Source organism: Oxyura jamaicensis, chromosome 9 (assembly GCF_011077185.1).
Source record: "Oxyura jamaicensis isolate SHBP4307 breed ruddy duck chromosome 9, BPBGC_Ojam_1.0, whole genome shotgun sequence".
In the NCBI taxonomy this organism is placed as follows: domain Eukaryota; kingdom Metazoa; phylum Chordata; class Aves; order Anseriformes; family Anatidae; genus Oxyura; species Oxyura jamaicensis.
In genome coordinates this window covers 7,349,514-7,376,426 of record NC_048901.1, presented here as the reverse complement: position 1 = coordinate 7,376,426, position 26,913 = coordinate 7,349,514, and the positions used below count along the sequence as shown (strand labels likewise).

At 38.3% G+C, this 26,913-nt stretch overlaps 1 protein-coding gene and 1 long non-coding RNA gene across 2 annotated transcripts in view; one reads left to right on the top strand and one right to left on the bottom strand.

Moving 5' to 3' along the window:
* Positions 1-12,742, bottom strand: part of LOC118171390 — a 126,295-nt gene extending 113,553 nt beyond the window's left edge. Inside the window, exon 1 of the long non-coding RNA XR_004753183.1 lies at positions 12,685-12,742. This is a non-coding gene — a long non-coding RNA (uncharacterized LOC118171390). The remainder of the gene's footprint in view (positions 1-12,684) is intronic.
* An 8,007-nt stretch (positions 12,743-20,749) lies between these two features.
* On the top strand, positions 20,750-26,795 carry MRPS22 (mitochondrial ribosomal protein S22). The gene is made up of 8 exons (XM_035334478.1): positions 20,750-20,896; positions 21,070-21,224; positions 21,897-22,061; positions 23,264-23,407; positions 23,915-23,998; positions 24,953-25,098; positions 26,279-26,387; positions 26,623-26,795. Exons 1-8 carry the CDS (start codon positions 20,773-20,775, stop codon positions 26,713-26,715), a joined length of 1,020 nt encoding a protein of 339 aa, XP_035190369.1. The 5' UTR covers positions 20,750-20,772; the 3' UTR covers positions 26,716-26,795.
* The last annotated feature ends 118 nt before the right edge of the window (positions 26,796-26,913 follow it).

The following is a 26,913-nucleotide window of genomic DNA, read 5'->3' as shown; positions in this document are numbered from 1 at the left end:
ACAATTTTAAGAACAGTTCTGCAGCTACAGAGCTATATATGTATTTTTAAACTACAACGATACAAAGGAGATTAGAGGGTCAGATGGACACTGAGCGATTCAGATATATGTCAGTGAAAAGTTTTGCATTCCTGAAACTTATTTATCTACTTAAGATTACCCATGAGCAGCCATGAGCCTGTTATTCCCTGTTATTCATTATTAGATTACAGGGTCTTACCAGAAGTTGGCATGACTTTGTGGGGTAATGTACCGTTGCAGGGTGAGGAGTGGCAGCTCTTTCCCAGCTACACCCACCCTGAAGATACAGGCTGCAAGCTCTTCAACACACCGAACCATTTATGCAGCATTTGTGCACTGTGCACTTATTCAGGATTGACTTCATATATACCCTAATAAGAATGACTGAAAGAATAGCATGATTATTTCCATGCCCATTAGGATTTAGAGTGGTGTAGCTCGTGTAGTCTAGGATCCCCAGCTCAGAAATGAAGCAGATATGGAAAAATGTTTCAAAGACTGGGTGCCAGTTCACACACACCGTATTTGGAGCCTGCTGTGAACTCTTTATACATCATAAATAGCAAATACTGAGATCAATATAAAGAACCAGTCAGGAAACAACTGGTAGGATGTCTACGGATTTCTATCTCATACAATTATAAATTAATTTAAAAATACTGTATCATTTTGCAAATGCATATTCAGGCTAAAGTTTTATCTTTTGTGTGATAACTCTCTTAATGCTTTGCTACAGCCTAATTATTTGATAACCACACAGCTTAGAAGCCTTCAACTTGATTCTGATTTAAGCTAGAGTTCAATATCGGGATCTGTGCCACTTCATTTTCATGTTCATCAGAGCTCTTCATGGAGCAAGAAATGCGCAGCACTGTCATCCAACTCTTCATTATCCTTCTGCATCTGTAACGGGCTCAATTGAGCAGTGTCATTCCTTGATTTAATATCTTACATTTTATTTTGCAAGGCAGTAAATTCAGGATCAGTGCATGTGTTGCCACCACAGGTGAAACAAGCCATCTTACCACCCCAAAGAATAACCAGTCTTACATTAAAACAGCTGCAATACAGCTGATTCTCCATTATATACTGCAATGGGGAGCTATGACAGTAAAAGCCACGGAAAAAAAACATGGGTAAAATGGTTACCTGACTGCCTGGTGCAGAAACAGCTGCTTGGATCCAGTTTAGATCCAACAGGCATAATGATGAATTGGAGGTGCCTCTGGGTTTGAAACGATTCCGGCAGAGGAAAGAGTCTCTCTGCACAACAGTGCACTGTGCTCCTGGTGGAAGGAACCAGTGGATGTGGCAGAGTGTCAGCCCCCTGTGGCCTCATGTCTACTTCATGGGCAAGCTTTCTGGCACCTGTAATACTGGGGACAGTGCACAGATACCCAGGCAGCTCTCCTTGGCTGTCTCCCTGGCACAGCAATAGCTAGCTTATGCTTAGAATAGCTGCAGAGATCTGCATCAGACTTTGCACTGCTTATTATATGCACTGGTTTAGCACTGCTAAATCTTCAGTGCTGAATGCTCTCGGATCAGTCCCTGACAGCTGCTCAAGTTTCACAGGCACCAGAAGCCAATGTAAGTCTGGCATAGGTGGGCATAACAAACTCATGGTCCCTTAGGATTCCCGCAAAGCACGTAGAGCATTTTGGCTCTTCACAGGGCTGACTGTTTCAGAAAGAGTGCTGAGACTGGCTCTGTACAAAGCCAGCTCCAGTTTGCATGGCTTGATAACTCTGTATGTTGTGCAAGTACAGCTGCACTTCTTCTGGACCCCTGATCACCATGACATAGGTTGTGTGTTCTGCAAAGACCTAGCTAACTTTGCACTCCTCTGCTTCTCTATTTATAGTAATCTGAAAACAAACAAACAAACATCCTTGCCCACAGATTTTTACAGAAGCATATAAAAACTTCTAAGTTCAGATTTTCTGCCTAATAGACTCACAGTGTAAAAACTCTTAAGTGTGTTTAATGAATGACTTAGCAGACTGAAATTCTTGAGTAGGATATTCAAAGACGGCTATAGGAATGAATTGCCAAACTGCAGCTTATTTTCAGATAGTCTCTGTCCTCTTCGAAAATCATGTTCTACCATCTCAAGTCACTTTTAGTCTGTTTCCACATGCCACTGAAACCTTTCCTTAGTGCCCAGTTTTGATGACGTTAGCTCAACTCTACTGAGAGTTGTCAAGCCTTCAGTATCCCACTGACCACTGGAATCCAGCAGCCGGGTGACGCTGTTCTCACCTATGCATTCTAAGTTTTAATACTAATACCATGTCACTATTACTTCACATTCCAACTGACCTGAAAGCCTAATAAAAGGCAAGAAAGATATCAACAATATATTGGTTTTAGAAGCAACAGTCATTCCACGTTTCTGTTTAGTTCAAACTCAATGTTTTTCCCCCAGAATGTTTTTACAGACTGTTTTGTGTTAAGTATCTGTTGATTGTGACCTGGACAGATGTGCAACTTCTATATTGTGTACCATATTATCACTTCAAGTGGACTACACATATACTACAATTGCTCTGCATACCTAAGAAACTTGTTAAGATGAAGTCTCTAGAGCCTGGTCTTACTCTCATCAAATTCATTAAGAAAGCTGCCATCACTGGGCAAAATGAAAAATTTAAATCTTCTAAAGATAGATGACAGACTCAGCATGTGACAATGTCTGACATGGATTTTTTTAATTTTTTTTTTTTTTTAGAAAGACAGAGATAATGCTTACACCTAGAAATATTCTGGAGTTATTTTTCACTTTTAAACATCTGTAAGGCAATCCCATTGCTTGTGGAATTTCCTACTGAAGTCTACAAAGTTTTCACATTCAAAATGAACAGACATTTAACAAGTGCTCTAAATTTCATACTTTAAATAAAGAAAAGGGTGTTTAGCAAAGCCCATTTGTTCCCATTTCTGCTCAGTTATTTAGATATAATTTAGAAAACAAGAAGATAGAATGAAATTCCATAGCTGCACTGCATTAGAAATGCTGTCAAGACTGGCTGAAGATTACTTATTCTGCTTCAGTTGGAATTTGTACAAGTAATGTTATCTAAAGAAGAACCATATGAGGGCAAATTGAGCAGCACAGAATGAAAACTATTAAAGTTTAACCTAGCGGCAAAGTACTTAAAAAAAGATTAGACACTCAGCAGTACATATGAATACATGCACATCTAAGATACCTAATGTGCTCTCCAAATTCCTCTAATTTCCATTTATCACGCCATAGTAAAAGTTCATAAAATCGTAATAGAATCTTATGCAGTCACAGATTCATAAAGAATTACTTTCCTTTGAAAAAGGTGTATCTATTAACTTGTAATTCATTAAAGAGTACTGGTTCTTAAGAATGCCAGTTGATGGAAAATGCATCATTTTGCATATGTAAATTGAAATATGAAAATTACTTTATTCAAATAATTTCACTCTATAAAAATGTATTATTTTTGCACAGGCAGCTTTCTGCTGATCCAAACCAAAAGTTCTTCTCTGAAAGCTATTTAGATTTGAAGAAGCATAAGCAGGTAACTTTGAAGAGGGAATCATACAATAAATTATCTCTAAATAGCCTTTGGTTAACATATAATGCCTGCTTTTATTGAGCTTTTATTTTCTCAATGCTGAACAGTATTGGCATTCAGCATTAGGACTGTTCACTGTACAATATGCATGCATACTCCACAAAACACAATAAAGAAAAAGTTGTAGGTCTGAGCTGCCACAGCATAACACAAGGCAGCAAAGAGTGTAGTAAACTGAAGCAAGAGAATACCAGAAAAAGAAAGATAATATTAGTCAACACTTTCTTCAGCTAAGAAATTATTGGCCTTGTAGTTATAGCACAAATGGAGGAGACAGGAAATCTGGGATTTATTCTGGGATCTGTCACAGATTTCCTGTGTGGCTTTGAAAAAGTCCTGTGAGGTTAACTTCAGCCATCTGAGGCTTTCTTTCCTCTAAGAGCAGCTTGTACCTATATCTTGACAATACCTCTGCAGTGTGAGCTAATGAACACAAAAAGTGAGATGTCACCAGTGCAACTTGTGTACATAGACAACAGCAAAGTCAGGCTCTAATACAGGTGATACAATATGATCAAAAGCAGAAGGACAGGCAATAAAAGTACAAATATTAAGGCAGACAAACATACCCTTCCCAGGACCTAAGGGGAAGGGCAACAAACTGTGCCAGTCAGATGTTATACAGGTGCTATACTGGTGTAATCAGGAAGAAGCAATTTATTTTAACTGGAAGCCAACACTCCTTATTCCTGCTTCCTTTCAAGAAGAAAACCAAAGGGGAAAATATAGGACTTCCCATTTCTTAAAACACACCTCGTTTGCAGTGTTCACACACAGCACACTCTCCTTACAAAATCTAGCCTCCAGTGGTGTGAATCTGAGGTACTCATTCTTCTATATCTCCCCATACTTTACAAAATCAGCACGGTTTTTGGTTACACAAAGTAAATGTAGTAGAGTCATTTCAGCAGGCCTGGGTAGCTTAATGTCTCAGATTTGAGCAAAATGGAATAAGTACTACATGTTGCTATTGTGAGCTCATATCCTTTGGGGTTCTTTTGGCTGCAGAAAGGGTTCCACCCGTACTCTCAGGACTAGTGCAACATTAAAATAACTAAGCCACAACAAAAAAAACATCTTATGTTTTAGGTCACTTGGTTTTATCTATTATGCTCTGAGCTATTTACTTTCTACCTATGAGGGAAAAACAATTTCAACAAGATGGGTCAATGATGTCCTCAGCTTCACTGAAACATCCTTAACGAGGCTTTACTCAGTAGAATTTTCCATGTGCCAACCGATGATATTAAATCAAAGTAACTCTTTTTATTTGTTTCAGTGATGCCAGTAGATGCTCAGATGCTAAGAGAGCACTTAATGCATATACAACTTTCGGTTATTCGTAGACAATAAACAACTAAAACAGATATCTTGGGCAACTGAAACTGCAGTCTAGAAAAATGTTGTTTTTGATTTGATTTATGTGAAGAAGGTTTTTCCAAACTTTTCAAGAAGAAAATAAATGATTTATTTTAGTATGTGCTCCAAACCTTAAACTGAAGGTTGACTTGCTCAAACTTTCATTTTCAGAGAAAGAGAAGACAGGAATCAGTCTGTAGTGTCATAATACTACATCCCAATCTCCTAAACTATCTTAAAAAATGAAATGCATGTGACAACATAAGACTGTATCCCCTTATCCCCGTATCACAACATTTGTTAACAAACTGTCTTTATAAGCCATAATTAAATTTCTAGGAGACCTGAAACCACATTTAAGCACAGTAAGTGAAGCACGTGGTTTCTCAGAGATATTCGGCTGCTGTTCTTCTCCCAACCTCATTCTCAATTGGACCTGGGCAATTTTGAGAAAACAGACATCTCACTGAAAGTCCTAGGTGGAACAAGTGAATGCTAGTTCTCTTCCAGCCCATAAGCAGCAAACTCCAGGAAAAAAACAAACAAACAAACAAAAAAAAAGAACACCAGGAAGCAAGATAAGAGCTTGTGTCCTGAGCTTCAGGCTCAAGACTAAAATCAGGTTTGAGTAGAGATGTAAATGCAAACTTCAAAATCAAAGGTTTAAAACATAACAGGAAGTTCAGGATACAGGGCCATACACTCCCTTTGTCTACTATAAGTCTTCTTCTTCTGATGTGGAAGCAAAACACATCCCTACAAATTCCTTCACTGCATTGCAGGGGGTGGGTCTGTTGCTCACACTCATCCTGTCTTCTTCCTCAGCCACATGTGCAAACTGATTCTCCCAGAGCTCAGCCAGTCTCCAGGTGCCAGTCACCATGCAGATTCCAACACCATGCCATACCAAAGAACCCCCCTCTTCTTTGGACTCAGTATTCAGTCCTCTTCCTCTTAACTAGCGCCTATGTAATGCTAGCTCCTATCTAATGCTCCTACTGGGACATTTCCAGTAATGACTCAGGTCTAATTATTCATCAGACCCCTGAAAGATACAGCATTATAACACAGCATAATAAATGACGTGGTTTTTTCTTCCTTTCTCTGGCCCAAATGACAAGCACAGGGATTGGAGAACAGGGATAACTGCTGGGCACTTTGGTATATTGTCTCCGGACTGCGTGGTATCTACAGACTCCTTAACAGATTTCATATGGGCTCCAAGGACACTCTAACAAAAATGTTCTGGACATAATTTTTCTCTTTTAATGCATAGTAACTCTAAAAAGGTCAACAGTAAACAGATTTCAGACCCGAGGCATAAAACCAACAACTTTCTGATGTTTCCAGTGTAAGTTCTATTGCTGATGGACATAGCATTGATCATAGAATCATAGAATCATAGAATATCCTGAGCTGGGAGGGGCCCACAGGATCATGTAATAGTCTCTTCCACTAAAATGTGTCTTACTGCCATTTATTGTTCCAATTATTTTTTTCTTCTGGTGCTGTGTAATAATCTTTATGAATCTTCCCGGAGAGTTAATTTTTTTTGTTGTTTTTATTTCGCAGAATGTAGGATGCAAGTCAGTCAAATCTCTAAAGAAAATACCTCAGAAGTAAAAGATTATGAAATATTTCTTCTGTATGTTATGCATTTTCTGTTTTTATTTTCTGTTTTCAAGAATTCAAATCCATCTATCTTTACACAAATATTCACATATATTCATGTTTTCTAGAACTAGCACTGTTCCTTCTCCATTTTACTTTACTTCATTGTGTATGACACGCAATTTTATCCTACCTGTGGTTGGTCTTATTGGTCTACAATAAGTGGAATTTATCCAGTTTTATACCTGCTGGGCTTAGGGAGTCAGGCTGATGTGGTGTACCACAGCGTCTCTCCTCAAGAGAGAACATTTCCTGCCCACATTTCCCTATCTTCCAGGAATATCAAACCAAGTTCCAGTTTGCACATATAAAATGAGAAAGACTTTTCACATCTTCATTTAAGAGAACAAAAATAAAAACTCTTTACTCTAGTTTCAATAATGACACAAAAATTCTAAACCAAACATTCTTTTCAGTGCCATTCTTTGTTAGCTTTAATCATCCTGTCTAAGGCATCTTGGGAAGGCTTCTATACACTGTGATAATAGGAACAATAGAAGACTCTGTCTTAATTATACTAGTAGTCTAATTTAGAACACATCTTTTTTGAATATATTTTTGCAAAACATACACCACAGTGGGCCTCTAGTTCTGACACAGATTTCTGTGAATACAGTACAAAAATGAAAAAACAGAGAGGATGAAGGTGCCACTGTGGTTATGGCTGGGGTATTCAAAGCACGGACATGGACCTAAACTCGTTCACAAGGGATTAGAAAGCCAGATTGTTTACCATATAAGTAAAAAATGCAAGAAGTTTTTAATAAATGTTTTTCCATGCTGTTAGTAGATTTTGACAACAATATCATTATGTTAAAATATCATAAGAATAGTTTATTATCTCACAACATCCCTTGAAAAGCCAAACTCTGTTGACTTCCACAGAGTTGTATCAGAAAATTGACATCAGAATGTTGTCCATCTGCTGTCCATCCTAGAAAACAGACACCTCAGAAATAAACTAAAATCAATGATCATGAATGTTAAAAAAACAACAACCAAAACAACCAAACATACAATTGCTCTATGTGCAAACCTGATTCCTGGAATCCTCAGGATTTAGCAAAGCCAATTTCTCATCTGATGTGTTCAGCTCAGTCTTGTCTGTCATATTGATTTGGGGTGGGTATGGTTGCAGAATGATCTTAATTAATATAAGGAAATGAGGTTTGATTACAAGGGGGTAGATTCTGGCCAAATTCCAGTTGCGGTAATTAATTACACTTTGCCTTTTTGGATTCTCTTCTCTTAACTGCAGTTGAACATAGGATTCTCTGACAAGGCTACATGCAAAAGCAAAAGTAATTCCCGGGAGTCTACATACTAAACAGAGGAGACTTTGTGTATGTTTGCATGGCATTCTGAAATACTACTAGGCAAAATAAAATGATTACACTTACCCTAAAAGGATCAAGAGATTCTGATCACATCAACCTATTATGTGTTAACAGTAATGCAAAATGAACATGATAACCATGCTGATCTCATTGATATGATTTGCTTATTGGTGCTTTATTTCTCTAAGCACTAAAAAGAAGCCAGACCTAAGTAGGGTACTGTCAGTTTGACTTTGTTCCAATAAGAGCTGACATATAATAAGCACATGCGTGGGTGGATGACCCAACACTTAAACATCTTTCCTGTATGACCTGTTCTTAACAACATTTTTCATTTCTTTAGTATTCACCTTTACCAGTTCTGAAAAACTTTATCCAGAGATGAACCGTGATGAAATTCCTTACAACCAGAATTGAATTACAGCAAAATATTATTCACAGTGATGTGCATATGCCAATCGCTTTGTCTCAGAGCCAGGTCAGTAACCAAAAGCTACACTCAACCAAAAGTGCTGACCCTAAAGGTTGCTGCTGAAGATACACGATTTGAACTCCAAGTGAAATATGACATGGTCAAATTACTTGGAACTGTGTGAAGGATGGAATAAAAGAAATCTTTCTACTCATTCAATCCCTGAATGCTTCTAAGCTTCTGTGGCAATTACTAGAAGTCCTCTTTCTTATTAGCATTTACCCTGTATATAAAAGGTGGTATGCATTGCCCTTAACATACTGCTGCCATTTACATTTATTCACTGACTTGTACCATTTCTTTGATGAAAAAAAGAAAAAAAAAAATTAAAAAGACAGCTGAGCAGCTGAGGAAAGATACTAGAATATAGCATAACAAGTAGGTTAAGCACCAGTTTGATTATCTAGTGACACAAGTCCAGATGCTCAGATGTGCAGGTTGTTTCAGCAGCCTGACTTTTGGTACAAAAGCTGACTAAATGGCCTGGGAAAGCTGTCTTGTCTCAGCCACAGGGCTTTCTGATCTTCTATGGCAAAGAGGGCCAGGCACAGCCAGTAAATGATAACTGAGCTGAAACCCAGGTATAAGACGCAAATAAAAACTGTTGAAAAGCTGCATTAGTGAGTTGTCTTTGACCCTTGCACTTCACAACAGGTTGTTGTGTGAAAAGTTGTGAACTAAAGACAATCCGATGCAATTTATTTGACTTGAACAATATTTGGATAATATGCTTTCCTACCATTGCTGTCTAAATTTCAGTATAGTCACTATCTTGCTTTATTAAATATGATATTGCCTAAACATTTTACATGTGACAGTAGATAAAACTTTAAAAATACTTTAAGCTTTTCCTTTATATTTATTATCAGGAAACAGGCCTCCAGCCACATTAAATTACTGTATACCATAAACTTCAAAAGAAATTTGTCTTCTTTCACTAGCATCTTACACTAGCTATTTTTGCTATGTAATTATGAAACTAGAAAAAAAAAAAAAAAAGTTTCTTCTAGGAAGAGAGAAGTCTTAATTATTCCTTTCTAATTATTACCTTTTGGCTTCCTCAGAATACTTACTTAGTGTCAAGATTTGTTTACATTCACTAATACATTGGTTAATTCTTTGTTTATTTTAATGTTATGCTCCAAGCATATTTTACCAAACACTTACTGTAAGACCTTCAACTGTGGCCACCCACAACCTGAAATTTCCTCCCTACCTAATCTTAACTTATGCCATAACAGAGCAAATAAAATTATTATTATTGTTACTTTACAAAATACTTTTTTCCAACAAAACATGCACATCCCATAGTATGTTATATGTTACTTTAAAAAGCTTGCGTAGCATTTCACAGTTTGTGTGTTCATGAGCACACACGCTCAACCCCTATACATATACATAGAGCTATTGTTGAAAACTTTCATTAAAATTTTGTAAAGGAAGTCCATCTGCCACAGCTCAGGATGTCCTGTTTCTGTGAGGGGCTTTGGATATTGCTTGGCCATTTTATCATTGAAAAGACTGGAAAGCACTTAATCTTGGTACTTATTCCAAAACAATCTGATTTGGAAAGGGTGTTTGAAGGTTTTTTCCCCAATAGCTGAGACTCCTGAGATATGGACACCTCCTCAGACACAGCACTTTTAGTTTAGTATCCTCTTTCCTGTTGCTGTCAATGAGAAACAATTAGTTCTGTAGGAAAGGATACATTCTGGTCATTGACATAATCTCAAAATACATCTGCTGTTCCCAAGCAATATCTGAGTCCCTGGTTGTCTCCATTCAAACCATAATGCTGCCTAGCCAGGTTCTAGGGGATCCTGTCAGTGCCATTCCAGCAGAGTGGATAGGCTGTTCTGCCCGTGGCCTAGCCAGCTGCAGAAAGCAGTGGCTCTTCTGAGTGACCTGGTTGGTCAGAGCAGGTGGACCTCATCAGCTTCTGACCCACCAAGGGATATGCATGCTGCCCCCCTCTAAGAGGGAAGAAACAGGGGTCCTTGGCTTCTAAAGTACAGAGACATCATTTGGGGTTAGCATCATTTTATAATCTATATTTTCTTGTTTTAAGAGATTGGTTGTCTTGTAAAAGGATGGAGGCAGCTCTGTGGCTCAATTGGACTTTAATTTTATTTAAAATTATTGAAACACAAACAGTGAGTTTAAACCTCTTTCATGATTGATTGGTAATATTGGTCTTAGTGCTGCTTTCCAAAATGTTCAGTTTAAATTTTACAGTTGATAAGCCTTCAAAGTGTAAAAAGTCCCATGTCCCATTTCCACTGAGCAAAGGCTTTCCTTGCTTTTGTTCCTTATTTGGAAATAAAGGATTATGGCTTCCAGAGGTAACAGTTCACACTTACACACAGTGCTTAAAAGTACCCAGAGTCTTCTCCATGGAGACAGGTGTTGACCCACCTGAACAAAACTAAATGACACAAGGGTATGCCATTCTACTAGGGAAAAAAAACAAAACAAACAAAACAAAACAAACAAGACAAGACAAAACAAAACAAACAAACAAACAAAAGGAGGGAGAGTAAGGGACACTGAGTGGAAAAAGGGATGCCCGTGAGAAATCAAAAATGTCAAAATAAAGCACCAGTGGGGAACATGGAAAACTGATTAGTGAAAAAGTAACCTTGAGTGGAGAAGGGTCATTAATAAAGGTCTTAAACACCTTATTCTTCCCATGCAGAAGACCTTACTCTTCCCTCCTCAGTTAGACATGTTTCCAAAATGGAAAGGCTGTTGGTGTTTGTCATAAGACAGCACTGGATGCTCTAGTGGGATGGAAAAGGCAATAGGTAGGAACTGGAAAAAAGAAGCCTGGTCTTGTTATGCCTCTCCTTTTCAGTATGGATAGCAGCATTGCCAATAGTAAGAGAAAGAATTAACAATGCATTCATCCGACTCTGCTGAGTCCTATGATCCAACAGAAGCTACAAGCCACAGACAGTTAGTTCTTCAATCAGTTTCATTGAAACAGGCTCTGAAACAGGCTCTAAATTCCCCTACCCCAAGGGGCCCAGGCAGATACACAGCCTCCTGCCCTACCAAGAAAACACCAGTGGACAGAGGGAATTGATCATTCTCTGCTGTTTTAGGCATAATTTCCATCTGTAATACTATTGAAGAATCCTCTCCATTAAAAATCTCCCTCTTGTCTGTAGAGCAATAATAACCTGTGTGCAAAATCATACAGAGGCACATTAAAGTTCTGTCATCATTTCACTTATCTAAAGGCTATTTCTGCCTCCATCTCTGTAAGGTGAGATAATTTTACAGGTATAGGACAGAATGATGCCAGATAAAGAGGAAGCATTTTAAAAAATAGGGCTCTTTGGAGAAAATTAAAAGGGCATTGTGAGATTAGTACAAGATTCTGATAGAAATCATAATAATGCTTTATCAAAAGTCTGCCTAACATGGCAGCAACTCATGAAACACTTGAATAATTTTTTATGTTTATGTATTTTGTTAGTCCTAACTAAAATGACAGTAAGAGTAAATATAATACTTACTTTTTTCCTATCCATCCAATCAATCTGTATTTTAAAGCAAAGGGAATTAAGAAACACAAAATGGGAAAGTGACTGATCTAGAGTCACCAAGATGTCTGTGGCAGTTATTAACAGAACACAGCCCCTAGCTAGGAATTGCTTTTATCTTGTTAAGAAATGACCCACGCAGACTATGGAAGAGAGACCCAAAGCAGTGGGAGAGGTAGGATATGACACAGAAAATAACACACTACAGGCAACTTAGCTACATTGCTACAACACGGTATTTTTTCTTAAAGACCCTAGCAGGATCAGACTCTGAGTAATGTGTTACTTTTGTAAGATAAGATTTTTTTAAACCATTTATTTTGGAGTAACCCAAAACCAATTAAATACTGAAAAAATAACAACTGTTACCCTGGTTGTCTACAAGATATTTCTTCAGCTACAAATAAAGATATAAGGTTGTTGTTGCCACCTAACACCTTCTGCTGTTATTTAATAGCAAAAAAATCCAATCTCATCATTGACATGAGACTGGAATTAAAGGTTATGAGAGGAGATAGAGAAAGGCAGCATGCTAACCTTCCTTCTTTCGTGTTCTATAGTAAGGAGCCTGTTGATGATATCAGGGACTGAAAATTCTCCCATTTGATTTAAGTAATCAGCTGGAGAACTTTACAGTAGATGAAAAAATGAGCAAATGTACTCACCAATCTAACATTAAGAAATGTTCCCCATGTAATCATAGTGCACGAAAAAGAAGGAATGCAATGCTTTCAGAGTGAAAAAAATCGAGAATTTACACTTTTTAATTGTTTTCATAATAAGAGGACAAAATATTACAAATATTTTTGAAAGATGGAGATCCTTTCATGCATTTAAACTTTTGCTACTGTCATTCCCGTGCTCGACGCAAAGCCGCACAGCTCCATCTAGTGTTCTGCGGCCGCACAGGGAGCGACGTGCTGAGAGTTTCGACAGGGTGTTCCGAATTGTTTCACAATAATAAACTCTGTTTAGTTCTGATTTTCAGAAATAACGTACTACATGATAAAACAATCACATCTAATAGTTGACAATGAAGATACTAAGCCGACTTTTATTTATTTTTTTTTTTAAGCATCATTTTTTCTGTCATAATTGGGAGATATAATCATATTTACAGGATACAACATATTGCACAGAACAACACATTGTACCAGCATTTAGAAGTTAGATCATAAAAAGCGACATGAGATGAGAGGGAGAAGTGAACAATTAATTAAAAAGATGCCTTACTCTAATGGCAAATATTCCACCCTTAGCATTCAAAAATGCAAAGTAAATGCAAAGTTAATTTTGGACAGAATTTCCAAAACTATACTATACTGATCCCATATTGCTCTGTTGCTCACAGGATGGGAACTAATTTTCTGCAGCCGCAGCACTCAGATTGCCCTTTTTGGTCCTGGATCTAAACAAAACCATCCAAGCAATAGCCTACTTGATTTGTAAGTATTGATAAAGAATTCCACTGCTTACTTACAAATGAAATGGTACTTGGGTTGGAAGTAATTCTGCTGCATTGGAACAGACAGGAAAACAAAGTGATCTCAGTGCTGCAGCATTCTATTATAAAATATCATGTGGATGGGCTGCATCTCAATAATACCGTGTAAGGTTTAGGAAAGCTTCATACTGTTGCAGAGACACAAATGGGACAGATTCTGCTTTGCTTTATCATGCAGCATATAAGCTACTTTCAGAGTCGGATCCTAAATTTGTATGCAGTTCAAACTACAGTACTTTTATTCAAAATTCAGAAGAAAATCATTGAGTCTGCTTTAGGGGCTGTCATGAAGAATAAAATGTTTCCAGCAAGCAAAACAACCCAAGTGAGGGCTTGAACAGAAGGTGTAGAATGGTCTTAGTTCAGTTTTTGCCAGTTGTAAAACTGCATCTTGAGGCTATAGTTACCTGAAACACTGTGACACAATCTGGAGGCTTGCTGCTAATGAAATGAGAAGATCCTGCTTCTATTCTTTTTCTCCTCAAAGGCTCTGGCATTCATTAGACGCCTCTGTGACTTCATTCAGCTCAATAACCTGAAAGAAAATTATTCATTGTTTCTACTTGCATAATAAGCTAAAAGAGTTTATGAAAAACTATGATATGTGCTGGGGTGGGTGCAAAGAACAGAATCAGAATCAGGCAGCCCAGAATAGGCTAAATGGAAGGGAAGCCCAGGACATTCCCCTTTTGTTGTGCTGCTGGGGAAAAAAAACACAAACCTAATTAGACACAAATATTTGAGCAATTTCAGTACTCTTATTTTTTGATCTACGTGCTTGCTTTAAGGTTGTTCTTTATCCCCTTGCCCAGTGAGGAAAATAATTCCATACTTTGACTTTGTGTTTTGTACACTCATCCCTTTGACAAACAGGGTCTTGCTGCATACAGCACGTGGGGCAGTTAGGTTGGTGTTTGATACGTTTCTGCCACTAATATTTCTCCTAGCATGCTGGGGTTTTGTTTTGTTTTGTTTTGTTTTTCCCCATTTTTTTTTTTCTTCCTTGAAGCATTTTATAAAGACACTACCAGATCTCTCCAGATTATTTAGATACGTAATGTGCACCTTCATGAAGATCTAAGCTATCTATTCCAGTCCAAATGTACAAACATTGACATATGTTAATGATCATATCATGTACCGTAGAACGGCATGGATAAGCACACAAGGATTATGAATACATGGGAGAAGGAGCCGTGGTAGCAAATCAGTAAGTGAACAGATTTGCTGAAAAAGTGTACAAGTTTCTGCCCACATAAATACTCTCTGACGCCCACCCCCCCCCCCAAAAAAAAAAAAAAAAAAAAAAAAGTAAAAAGTAAAGTAACTTATTCATCACACAGTTTTAACACAGTCTGTAAGGAACATGGGTATTTTCCCCCAGATTTAGCATGTATAGCACCCACTGAATCATTTTTCTCCATGCTGTTCTGGAAATCAGTTAGTGACATCTGGTATGCTACTCTGAGTGTTTATCCAAAAATGGATGTTAAGTCTTCCCTTTAATGTTAGCGGGCAACCCAATAAATGTTAAGAGGTTTACTTGGAAATAAATGGTGAAAACAGTCCAATAACTATTGGGCTATATTAATTCTATGCCTGTTTTTATTTTTTCGGAGTTTATTTATTTGCTTGGTTAGAAAGAAAGTAACAAGAATAAACACAACTGGAAACTGTTCTTGTGAGATATATTCTTCACTAAGCAGCTAAATAACCATTTAATCCTGTGCCTAAAGACAACCTTCATATCAAACAGGTGGATGGAGTTGTTTGGCTGCCAAGTCAAAATATTTTTGCTTAAAAAAAAAAAAAAAAAAAAAAAAAAAAAAAATTATAGATTTTAACTGACCAATGCAGAAATAGCAGAGATTTAAACTGATGCTTGGTTCTTTTAGATTTGCTGAAGATTTATTTTTCAATCTAAGATAAAAATATCATTTACTTTCTGAGCCTTTTCTTTCATTTATTTGATCATGAAGAGAAGATACTGTAGATTTATGTGTTGTTTGTACTGGAGAGCACAGCTGTTTTAGCTTTTCTGTCAGACCCTCAGGATCCTGTCTCTGTAATGACTTTCTTAACTGCACAGACAGCACAGTGGGCTTGCCTAAGCAAAGTTAATTTGTATTAAATTCTGAATCCAAAGGAAAGGAGAAGAAAACAAACAAACAAACAACAGAACAACAGGGAAAAAAAAAAAAACTTTAGAAGACGGGGTGTTTTATTTTAAATAGTGCAATAGCCCTTTAATCTGGTGTGGTTAAAAGAAGCTGGTCCCATCATGGAGGCTATTTAAACATATAATAGTGAGCCAAAGATATATTTTGCCCCTGAAAACAACAAGAAGAAAATAAATTGAAAGTTTTATATTAGTAAATAGCAAAATACCAATGCTCATTTCCATGAACGATTAATTTTGGGAATTAGGAAGGAGAAAACAAGGTGACAAAACAAATCCTAAGAAATCCAGATGAATTCAAAGCAATATAAGATGAAAACAGGAAGATTTAGGGTCAATATGAAGACCAATAAGGAGATTTAAAGAAAAATAATCGCATATACCAAAAGAAGGCAACTTGTGAAAGAACTCCAAAGACAGATGGAGTATCAGAGGCAAAAAGAACACAAAAAGGCAATGGCATGGAGTCAAGAGTGGTTTTTTTTGGCATCACTAAGCAATCGAAGACTTGTTGTGAGATAACTGTTCTTTTAACTGGAGAAGAATGAGCAAGCAGAAAATTATGACAGAGAACAAATCAGTCCTGGGAAAAATTAATCTATTTAACAGTAACACGTCATTGGCAGAAAAAGGTATTCACCTACTTCTGAAAGAATTGAAATGGCTGTGTCTGCTAATAAACTTTGCTGTTACTAGAAAAGGGTGGAAGAAAAAAAACATTGCAGTTATCACTGAAGAGGTACTAGAACAGCTTATAACCAGGAGGATACATAACAGTTTGTGCCGGACACCAGCTTTGGTTCACGATGCCCTGGTGAGTGCTTGGATTCAAATGAACAGAACTTTAAATAGAAATGGAATGAGAAAGAGCTTAAATATTGATTAAGAAGGGGGAAAACAATTACTCAAATTCTTACTTCGAATAATACTGAATATTTACTATTTTTTCCCCCTGACAATTTTTATTTTTAAAGATAAGCATTACAAGAGCAGAAAGGAAGTATAAGATTTATTGAAAAATATGGACTTAATTCTGAGCTCACTGAAGTCAGGGAAGGACTTCCAATGGTTTTAATGAGCTTTGGCTCAAGCCCTTATAGTGTAGCAAAGAAAACAATATAAACTGAAGTGGGATTTATATCCCTACTATAAATAATGTATGTAATCTCAATTACTGGAGGCAGTATTTGTATATATCTAATTTATCATTATTAAAGTGAGATTATGGCAGCTTTATGTGAGACAGGCAAATGTGGGTCATTACTGAAAACAGTTCGTTTACATTATCCACTGTAATTACTCGGGCACTGTCATTCTCGGTGTTTAAAAACTCAATCGTGCCCCCTTGTGGCCCAGAAAAATATAGTGCATAAGTAGTATAAATTTGCCTGAAACTAAACTGGAAATTAAAAATAAAGAGGATGTATAACCAAAACTACTTTTTAGTTTTGTAATTTCTCCTTCAAATTTAACATATAAATGACAAGTAGTCAAAGCACAAATAAAGCACAGGATACCTGCTCTTCCACATATATACACTACTATCTTTTTTAAAATTAACAGTACTGAAGAAAAAATCTTGGTAGACTTTTGCATTCATAAAGTTTCACCCACTGCCTCTCACTAAGGATATTCACATAGGCGACAGAAGTCAGCTGTTCATGTAGGATGATAACGGCTACAGGTGAGCTCAATTTCTGCAGGCATCTCAGTTGTTATTTGTAAAGCTGTGCTTTGTCCAGCAGAACTACCCACAGCTGTGCCCTTGGAGGTAGGTCTGGCCCTCTGTCCCAGGATTGAGTTCTACAGCCATCATCTTCCATCCCTGCTGCTAAGTATCAAAATGAAATTTGAAAATAAAACAGCTTCAGATATCTGTATGACCCTATGGTCTTTAAGATGGAAAATGACCACTTTGATGTATTAGCAAAGGCTACGGAGCTTAAAAGACAATTCCAGAGAAAATAATACTTGGTACCTTAAAGAAAAGACACTGGCAAATGTTTTGCTTACTACCTGTAAGCAAAAAGATACTTACAGGTAGTATGCCTGAAACTAGACTATTGCAAACAACATTTTGAAATATTACAAACAACAACCCCAATAACTTTAGGAGGAAAAAAAAAAAAAAAAAAAAAAAAAGCCACTCCATCTAGGGATAGAGAACCAAAACCAACCATGTGTAATGTTATTTCTTTAATGATTTACCTAACAGTATAATAAGGTTTGTGTCATTTCTCTTACTTCAGCTCTCGCTGCTTTCTCTATCAAAAAATATTTTCTCCTCAGTTTAATCCACACAGATTTAGTGAAACCAGCTTCCAGCCCTGTCCATTGTGTCACTCAGAAAAATGTTCCACAGGATTGCCAGATTCTTTCTTATCAGGAACAAGAGAGCCAACCATTAATTTTAAAAAGGTCATGTCATCAACTGTGGACATGCAGACAGGCTGACTTGGCTCAGTGTCTCTTCTTACAGCAACTGGGTGCACAGTTACCAAACCTTACCTTTTGTATTTTTCATTGTATTTTTTCCAGGAAAATTATTTCTTCCTATCAATGTCCTACCATAGTTTTGCCATATTTACTATTCAGAAAAGCTGGCAAACAGTCCCTTATTTTATTTATTAAATAGGCAAAGCAACAATGCAAGCTCCTAGGCTCCCCATTGCCTTCTTTTTCCCTGAGATCTTAACCAAACTGGTTCACTCTTGTCTGCCATCTGATCCTTTTGCTCTCCTGAAACTACCAACAAAAAGGAAATTAATGCCAACTGTGGAGGTGATTTTGTATTGACACTTTTCCAATAGAATCCAGACTCAGACCACCAATGTGCTTCACAGGGGACATCCACCCATCATCAGATGGTTGTAATTTTCTGACAGCAACTGTCCTGGGATGTATTTGAAATAGTAACTAAAGCTAAGAGAGATTCTTTATTTCATCATAAATCTTTACACCACTTATTCTTCAATCTGATGTTGTATTTTTAAGTATACCAATATAAAACATCCTACTTTAAGTTGTTACTTCAGTAAAGCAATAAACCACAAATAAAATATAACCAACCTATCCAACATAAATTTATATTATTTGAGAAATTATGTAAACCTGCTATACTTCTATCTACAGTGCAGTACAGTTAATATTTCCTTTCATCCCACCAGCCAAAAGGCTAATCCTCACAGCAGCTGTTACTACTCCAGTACAGAATGAATGTGAATTTAACCTCTCTTGGATATAGCCTAATAAATTCTCTTGTTTTTCTAAGCACTTCTGTGAATTAAAATGGACGTTGGCTTGCCATCCAAATTCATGAACAGGTCTGAAGTGGCTTTTAGGCAAGTCGCCAAATAACTTCCCAATTCCCTTATAGGGTATAGCTCTCACTCCAGAGATCTTCCAAGCAAGAACTGAAAAACAACATCTTCTCCATTACCTCAAAATTATTTTTAATTTTCTTGGCATTATTTAAATAAATTAAGCACAAAATTATATTAAAATAATATTAGGGGTTCGTTTGCACTCTAGTTCTCAACGATTTCAACTTAACTTTACCAATACAAATATGAGAAGAATATGACCTCCTGCAGCCTTTCCGACAACGCAAAGGGCAGGATATTGCAAGATAAAACTTGAGTACAAAATTCAACTCAGCACGTGTTTGTGTATTGAATAAGGCTAAGTAAAATAAGAATACTTCCCAATAAAATGAAGATCTATTATTATAAACAAATATATATTCAGCTGATGTTTAACCTTATCCTGGCTAAAATCAACATATGCCATAAAGCCTGCTCTTTCCCCAAGACTTCAGTCTCCAGGATTTCAATCTCCATTTTCAAATGAAATAGAATTTAGATGGTGATTTTATACAGCAATGGGCAACCTACTAAACTTTAAAACAATTGGAAATCTCCAGAATTTAAGCATATTACTTGTGTTTCCATATCTTCCCTCCTGGAGATGAAATATTTCCTATTTTGACAGGGAGTCACCAGACACTTGGCATCAACGCGTGGCTTTGAACATTTTAAAATCTGAAGCATTCAGGGCCTCTCAAGAGATGCTTGCCTTCTAGTGATAGGTTTTCTTTCTGTTTCACACGCCCCTAACTGCTGTCTGTAAGACTGAAATACACAACAGAAGATAGAGATCAGCCAGAAAAAATAAACTTCAAGTAACACCAATTGAAATACGCTGTTATAGCATGTCAGCTATTGCGTTAATGAAATAATATACTGGTTTTAATCGTGTGCCCCCTTCTTCACAGCCATTAGATCTTATCTGCTGTATCTATTGGATACAAAGCTTTATTTCGGTCTTATGCTTGAATATGGTTATTTATTTTCCCTTCTTTACCAGAACGGCAAAGCCAAGCCCGAACAGCGCCGCCTCAGCTAGTGCCGGCGGGCAGTAACACGCGGGCTGCTCGCTGCGTCCCCTGGACTACGGGTCAGAGGGAACATCTGCCACCAGCCTGTCCTTTCCGTCACCCCACAAGTGCCAAAGTCGCAGAGAGAGCCTCGGGGGGGTTATTTTGTGTAAATCACCACCAGGCCTCTTTCGCGCTGAGGCGGGTCAGAGCAGACCGCTGCTGACGGGGCGCATCCACCGCCCTCAGCGGAGCGGCTGCGCTTCGTCGCCGGGGTGGTGGCGGCAAGGTGGCCTCAGATCCTTTTTCCACCACTTTGTCTCCCCGCCGAGCGGGGAAAGCTGCCAGCCTGGAGCCCCGCTGTGTCCCCGTTCCGCCTAAGGGAGCCGGGGCGCCGCTCCGCTCCGCTCGCTGCCGCCTCCTGACAGGAGCGGGCGCCCACCTCCGCCTCAGCGGCGTTCTAACACAGACGCACCAGGAGCGCTTTTTGCTTTCTCTCCGGGCGGCCGGGTAGGGTGGGGACAGCGTCTTTTTGTCACTGAGGCGGTAAATGGCGGGAGGTGGGGACAACGCGTTGTTGTCACCCAGGCGGGCTCTCACCCGGGGGCAGCGGGCGGCGACAGACTCCATTTCCCGACGTGCTCCAGCAGCGCCGGGGCGCGCCCGGCGGCGGCGGGGCGAGGGGCGGGCACAAGATGGCGGCGCTCGGCGCGTGGGGCCCGGCGGCACGGCGCGGGCGGCTGTGGGGCGCGGCGCGGGCGCTGTGGGGCTGGCGGCGGCCGCAGCGGGCGCTCGGCCAGGACGCGGGGACCGCGGCCGGTACGTGGGGAAGCCCCGCTCCTGCGCCTCACGGCTGCCTGCTGGCCCCCGGGGGCGGCCGAGGAGGAGGGAAAGGGGCTGCGGGAGGCGGCGCGGAGGGTCCCTTCGCCCCCCGGTCCCCACGGCACTGCCCCCTGCACCCGGTTAATTGCGTGTGTACAATCCTCCGGCAGAAAGAAAGGACGGCAAGCCTTCTTTCACGGACGAAGCGGTTCAGAATTTACTCTACAAAATGACGGGGCTGGACTTGCAGAAGGTGTTCAGGCCGGTGAAGCAGGAGCTGAAGCCGCCCAACTACAAGCTGCTGACGGAGGCGCAGCTGGAAGAGGTGGGGCTGCCGGGGGACGCTGCCCCGCTCAGGGCATCGGCTAGGGGTCGGGCTGTGTCCTAGGCTCTGTTGATCCTATTGTCCCTGGACAAATATATACATCTATATGTATGTATATATACATCTATATGTATGTTTTTGAGTGGCAGGGTCTCTTTATCATCGCTTTTCCTTACATTACCTGATTGCGTTGAGTGTGTATCTGAGGTTTAAGTTGCAGTCTTGGGAACACTTGACTGCCCTTCTTTCCTGTCGCCTGACCATGGTCCAGATGACAAAGGGGCCTCGCTCAAGTCAGATTTTCAGTAACCACAGCTATTATATAAACACTTCACGGTTGTTTATACTTTGGCAGAAATTTACCCTGGAAAATGCCTGAAATGTGGCTTCAAAAAATGACTGGAGCCTGCTTTGGTATACGCAGATATGAATTTTAAAACTTCTTCCAGCCATGTGCCTAAGTGATGATAATGGTACATTGTTTTTATGTGATCCCCTTACATAGGGATTGAGTCCGTGTCTCATTTTTTCCATAACTGCAGGGAAAAAAAATATTTTTCTCTGAATGAAAACATTTGACCCAAAATTATGTGTTACCTTTCCAATATGGTGATTTTCTTTTTTAAACTGTAAAATTAATTGAACTACTTTTTTTGTTTGTTTGTTTTAAAGGCCACAAAAAAAGCTATCAAGGAAGCTAAAGAAAAGCTGACAATGCCCCCTGTTTTGGATGAACGAGAGCCAATTGATGATGTGTTAGCAGAAGACAAAATCCTCGAAGGAGTTGAAACTACCAAATATATATTTACAGATTTAACTTATTCAATTCCACATCGTGTAAGTAAAAATCCATTAACTTATTTTAAGAGCTTTTCATTCTTAATTTCAGAATTAGTTTTAGGTTTTACTAAAACGTCTATAACAGTCTGCAAAAAGGACGAGGAGTTGTAAACTCAGTCTTTCATACAAGGCAATACAAAGACACATATTCCAAAATGTTTACTTCTAACTGATGATAAATTACATTGCAGTACTCATAAACAGGTGTTCTGTTTGTTTGATTGTTTTTGGAAGGGGGTGAAAAGCAGGTACTTATGGGTTGCTGGGAGTGCTGAGTTTATCCAAACTTCCTAGAAGCTTTCTGTGGACTTGAATTACTTGAGGTGTAAGCACATAGACCAAAAGACAGGGCTACTTCATGATTGACAGGGTCTGGAAAACAGGAGAAGAGATAAATGAATTCATGTGTAAGCTGTGAAGAAACAGTTGTAAAGTAGAACTGTGGAGTATAGGGATGAAGACAATTAGATTTCCTTTCATTTGGTTTGTATAATGAAACATCTACCTTGACATAAGTACGAGTAAGAAGAGTCTGGATATGTAGTTATTATAGTTATGATTTTAGGAAGTCTGCCTGGTTCAGCCATGTATGATCCTTGGAAATGAATTGCCAAGTCTCCTATCTATTACTCCATCTGAGAGCTCTCTCAAGGAACCTGCTATTAACTCCTCTGCCTTAACGTATTGAAAACTTCATCCCAACACACTCTTACTTGTCTGCAGTCCTAAATCAAATATAGTTGTGGATGGAGCTGAGTATACTGTTTTATTTGGTGCCTTATTTTTGTTTTGAAGTTGCCCTTACATGATTCTAGCCTCTATTTCTGCAATGAAGTTGGAAAAAGTACAAAAGCACTTGCATTGTCAATTTAGTATGCATTATTAAATGTGTAAAATTAGGCCAGAAACAAAACTAACTCCTTTTTCTGAGTATTACATTGTCTGTTAAACTTTGCAGAGCTGTAGCTTTTAGTGTGTATGCATACGCAGTTGGTGTCATACAGTAAAGGTGTAGATACATAAGGTACAAAGGGGAAAAAAGATTAATTTAACACATGCTAACAGTCAAAAAGATGTTGTTATTGCTAGTGTCATCTAGGTATTGAAGCACTTTGTCAAAAAAGAATTTTACTTAAAATGGTTCTGATGATGCTGAGAATGCTTTGGGAGAAATAACGTTCTTTTTTATCTCTTTTAAGGAACGTTTCATTGTAGTTAGAGAACCAAATGGTGTATTACGCAAAGCAACCTGGGAAGAAAGAGACCGAATGATACAGATATTCTTCCCAAAAGAAGGGCGCAGAGTTATTCCCCCAGCAGTATTCAAGGATGAACACCTCGTGGTAAGGTCATCCTGGTTTTGAAAACTGATCATTTTTATTATTTGATTGTGCTGGGATAGTGAAGCTGTGCTGTTTGAACAGAGTAGTAGCTCTGAATAAGCCAGTTGGTTTGTGTGTTTCAAGGCGCTTGAATTATTGATGCTTGAACTTACCCTTGTAACTTGCTTAAAATACTTACAATAAAATTCCAGGTTGCAACAAGATAAATCAAGGGTAGTTGTAAATATTCTGTCATACTAGAAATCCACATTAATTGTTATGCATCGATGGAACACCAGTTCACGTTTTCAGATTAATCATACAGTTCCACAAACAAAAACTGAGGAAAAACCTTATTCACATCATCAAGGCTGTTACTGCACTTTGTGCTATTTTTGTCATGTGACTGAGGGGACGCTTGCTGTGTTGTCCAGAAGAGAAATGTTTTTTTTTTTTTTGCCATTTTAATTTTAGATAGTTGGAATGGTGTGATACAGAATCTATTCTGAATTTGAACTGTTGTTTTAGACTGTGTTTCAGCAAGACCGTCACGAGGATATCCTTAACATGTGCATTGCTCAGTTTGAGCCAGATTCAGCTGACTATATCAGAGTAAGTTCACGTTTATTTTTCTAATAAAATATCATTAGTGAAGAACTTCAGAGGTTGATTTTGTAAGCATAAGTGTTATCTGGGGATCAAAGTTGTTAAGGTGTGTGTTTTTTCCTCATAGGGTTTACCTGTTATCTTTGCAATGAGCTTTTTTTTAACTCCCCCAGAAAAGTAAAGGGACCTGCTTAAATGATTTTTGACAGTATAGAAAGAACTACAGATACTTAAAATAGTCTTTGGGTATCAAATTGAAATTGACAATAACAGCCATAATTAGCCACAACCAGAGTTGAGCTATTTCAGTCACGTTAGCTACTCTGCTAGGATTTGAAAGAACTAGGTAGACAACTGACGAAGTGCATCTGAGAGTGCTATACGTAAAGTAACAATGTTTGTGACAAAAAACAGGTACAAAAATAAACTTCCAGCTGAAATATATTCACCAGAACTTAGTTACTGAATTAAATATTAACCTGTACGTGCCTTTAAGAAGTTTTGTTTCTATTATGTCTATTTAAGATGTAGTGATTTCTTGAATCACTGAAAATGTAACTTCCATTAGGCAATTCTTCAAGTACTTTTCTTCAAGGTAACACTTCACCTTTTTGCTGTAATGCCATTTTTCCTAAAGAATGGATTATAACTTCAGGGCAGTTGAATGAAAGTTTAGAGGTTGTCCCTCCTTCTCTCCCCAATTTGCCAGTACATAGCTAATATTTAGCTTTCTGTCAACAAACATCTATACGTGAGTGCTAAGAACTGGGCTATCCCAGTGTTACTCCAAATTATGACATGCATAAAGCTTTAAAGTAATGTGGTTGAGCCTGTGGCTTACCACCACAGTTTAGAGAGGCCTGAAAATGAATTAAAAAAAATACTCCTAAGCGGTAAAAGGGATAAACTGGCATTAAGCTCTGTGTATGGTATTGCCACTGCAACCTCTTCTGTATCTAGGTTCATCATCGGACATATGATGACATTGAGAAACATGCCAAATATGATCTGCTCCGTTCAACAAGGCACTTCGGAGGCATGGTTTGGTACCTAGTCAACAGAAAGAAAACAGATGGCTTACTAATAGATATGATCCACAGAGACTTGTAAGTGGTGTTTGTTAGTTATTAATTCTGCTTATCTAAACAAATGGAAAACACTGAGGTCCATTGTTTGAAAAGATAAACAGTATTTCTTTAAGATGTATAAGTTCCATTTTGCATGAAAATTCTAGGCTAGCTGTAATTTTATCTATATAGGTTCTGAAACATGAACTATGGTATAATCAAAGCTGTCACTTTCTGCAGAAATCAGCCTTTTACAGTTGCTGGGTTTTTACTTTTATTTCTGCTGTGATTTGCAGTACACTTCCACCTCTGGGCACTACTGATCTTAAAATCTTACAACCACATGCTACTGCTATCAATTTTGGCTTTTAAGACTGACATGGTCTGGATTTTGGAGCAATTTCTAAGTAGCTTTTCTTCTTGACAGCAACTCCTAGGTGAGACAGTAGTAGCTGATAGACACTTTCATTTTAAATAGATGGTTTTCCATAAGAGCTGGTAAGCTCATTTAAAGCTCAGTGAAACAAGATTTATTTAGCAGTTCAAATGCGCTCTGAAGCCAGGAGAAACTTCTAAAATTAGAACTCAAAATGGAGAAAGAGTAGGCATTCATTACCTACTGTTGAAGTTAGAAATTTCTAACGGTCAGATACTACTTTAAAACCTCGGGATATGAAGAAATACAGGGAAGTTCCAGCTGAAATTGTAAAGAGAAAATTCAAATATCTGGACTTAAGCTACCAGACCTTGGAGCATCTTTATCTGCCATGATCTTTATATAAGCCATAATGTTTTAGGTTTAGGTTTATGCAAGTAAATCCCCTTTTCCAGTTTTAAGTTAATCACAGGCTAGGTGTGACAAGATTTCTATTACTGCAGTAATGCCAGTTACTGCACTGTTAAAAGACTTCTCGGCGGAGTTGTTCTGCTAAACACCTGTTATGGATTAGTTTGTTCTGTTTTACATGAACAGCTTTCAGCTTTATTACCACTGAACAGTGGTATCAGGCTTAAACCACAGTATGAATTAGTTTAATGTACCTTACCTAGAACAGCTTAGTGTTCCTGTGCTTCAGGTCTTCTATGGGGTGCCTGTTCAGCTCTATATTCTAATGACTGTATACTAGGTGACAGTGTATGAATGCCTCTGGGTGTGCAAACAAACTAAAAGTATATTTAAACAAAGTAATTGCTACAAACAAGCCTTTATTTGTTTTAGGCTAGATGATGCTACAAGTTTAATCATGCTGTATCATATGCTTCATCCGGAATGTCAGTCAGCAAAAGAAGCTGAAGAAAGGAAGCTACAGGGAGTTGAGCTGATCAAGGTATGCTTTCCTACTTCAAGCCTATTTAATTACAGAAAAGGCTTTTAAACACCAGCAGCTTAATAAGGTTATTTTGTTTCCCCTTATTTAACTAGAACAATGGTGCACTTCAAGCAAAAAACATAAGTGCACCATGATTTCAGTTAGAGCTAGTGGATGGAATATGGGAACGATGAAGTCTCAGTGTGCAACTGGGCTCTTAACTATACCTTAATCTGTTCTATCCTGTTTCTAGGTCTTTGCGAAAACTGAATCACAAAAAGAAGGCTATATACAGTTGGCCCTCCAGGCTTACGAGGAAGCAATGGCTACTTCTACAGCTTCATGAAATAAACCATAGTTCATAAGTTTAAGCTGTTTACAAATCTTCTCTGTACAGGATTCCACAATAAATACCTTAGACAACTGTGTTCCAGAAAAATCTGTACCAAAACATAATAGGAAAAATTACAGAAGCTTGCTAGTTTCAAACATACAGTAAATGAACTCACAGCAGTTACTCACTCAAGCTTGGCAACGCAGCCTG

Coding starts and splice junctions, on each gene's coding strand:
- MRPS22 (XM_035334478.1), top strand. CDS start 20,773: ATGGCGGCGCTCGGCGCGTGGGGCCCGGCGGCACGGCGCGGGCGGCTG. Junction 21,225..21,896: donor CGGAGGCGCAGCTGGAAGAG/GTGGGGCTGCCG, acceptor TTTGTTTTAAAG/GCCACAAAAAAAGCTATCAA. Junction 23,999..24,952: donor ATTCAGCTGACTATATCAGA/GTAAGTTCACGT, acceptor TTCTGTATCTAG/GTTCATCATCGGACATATGA.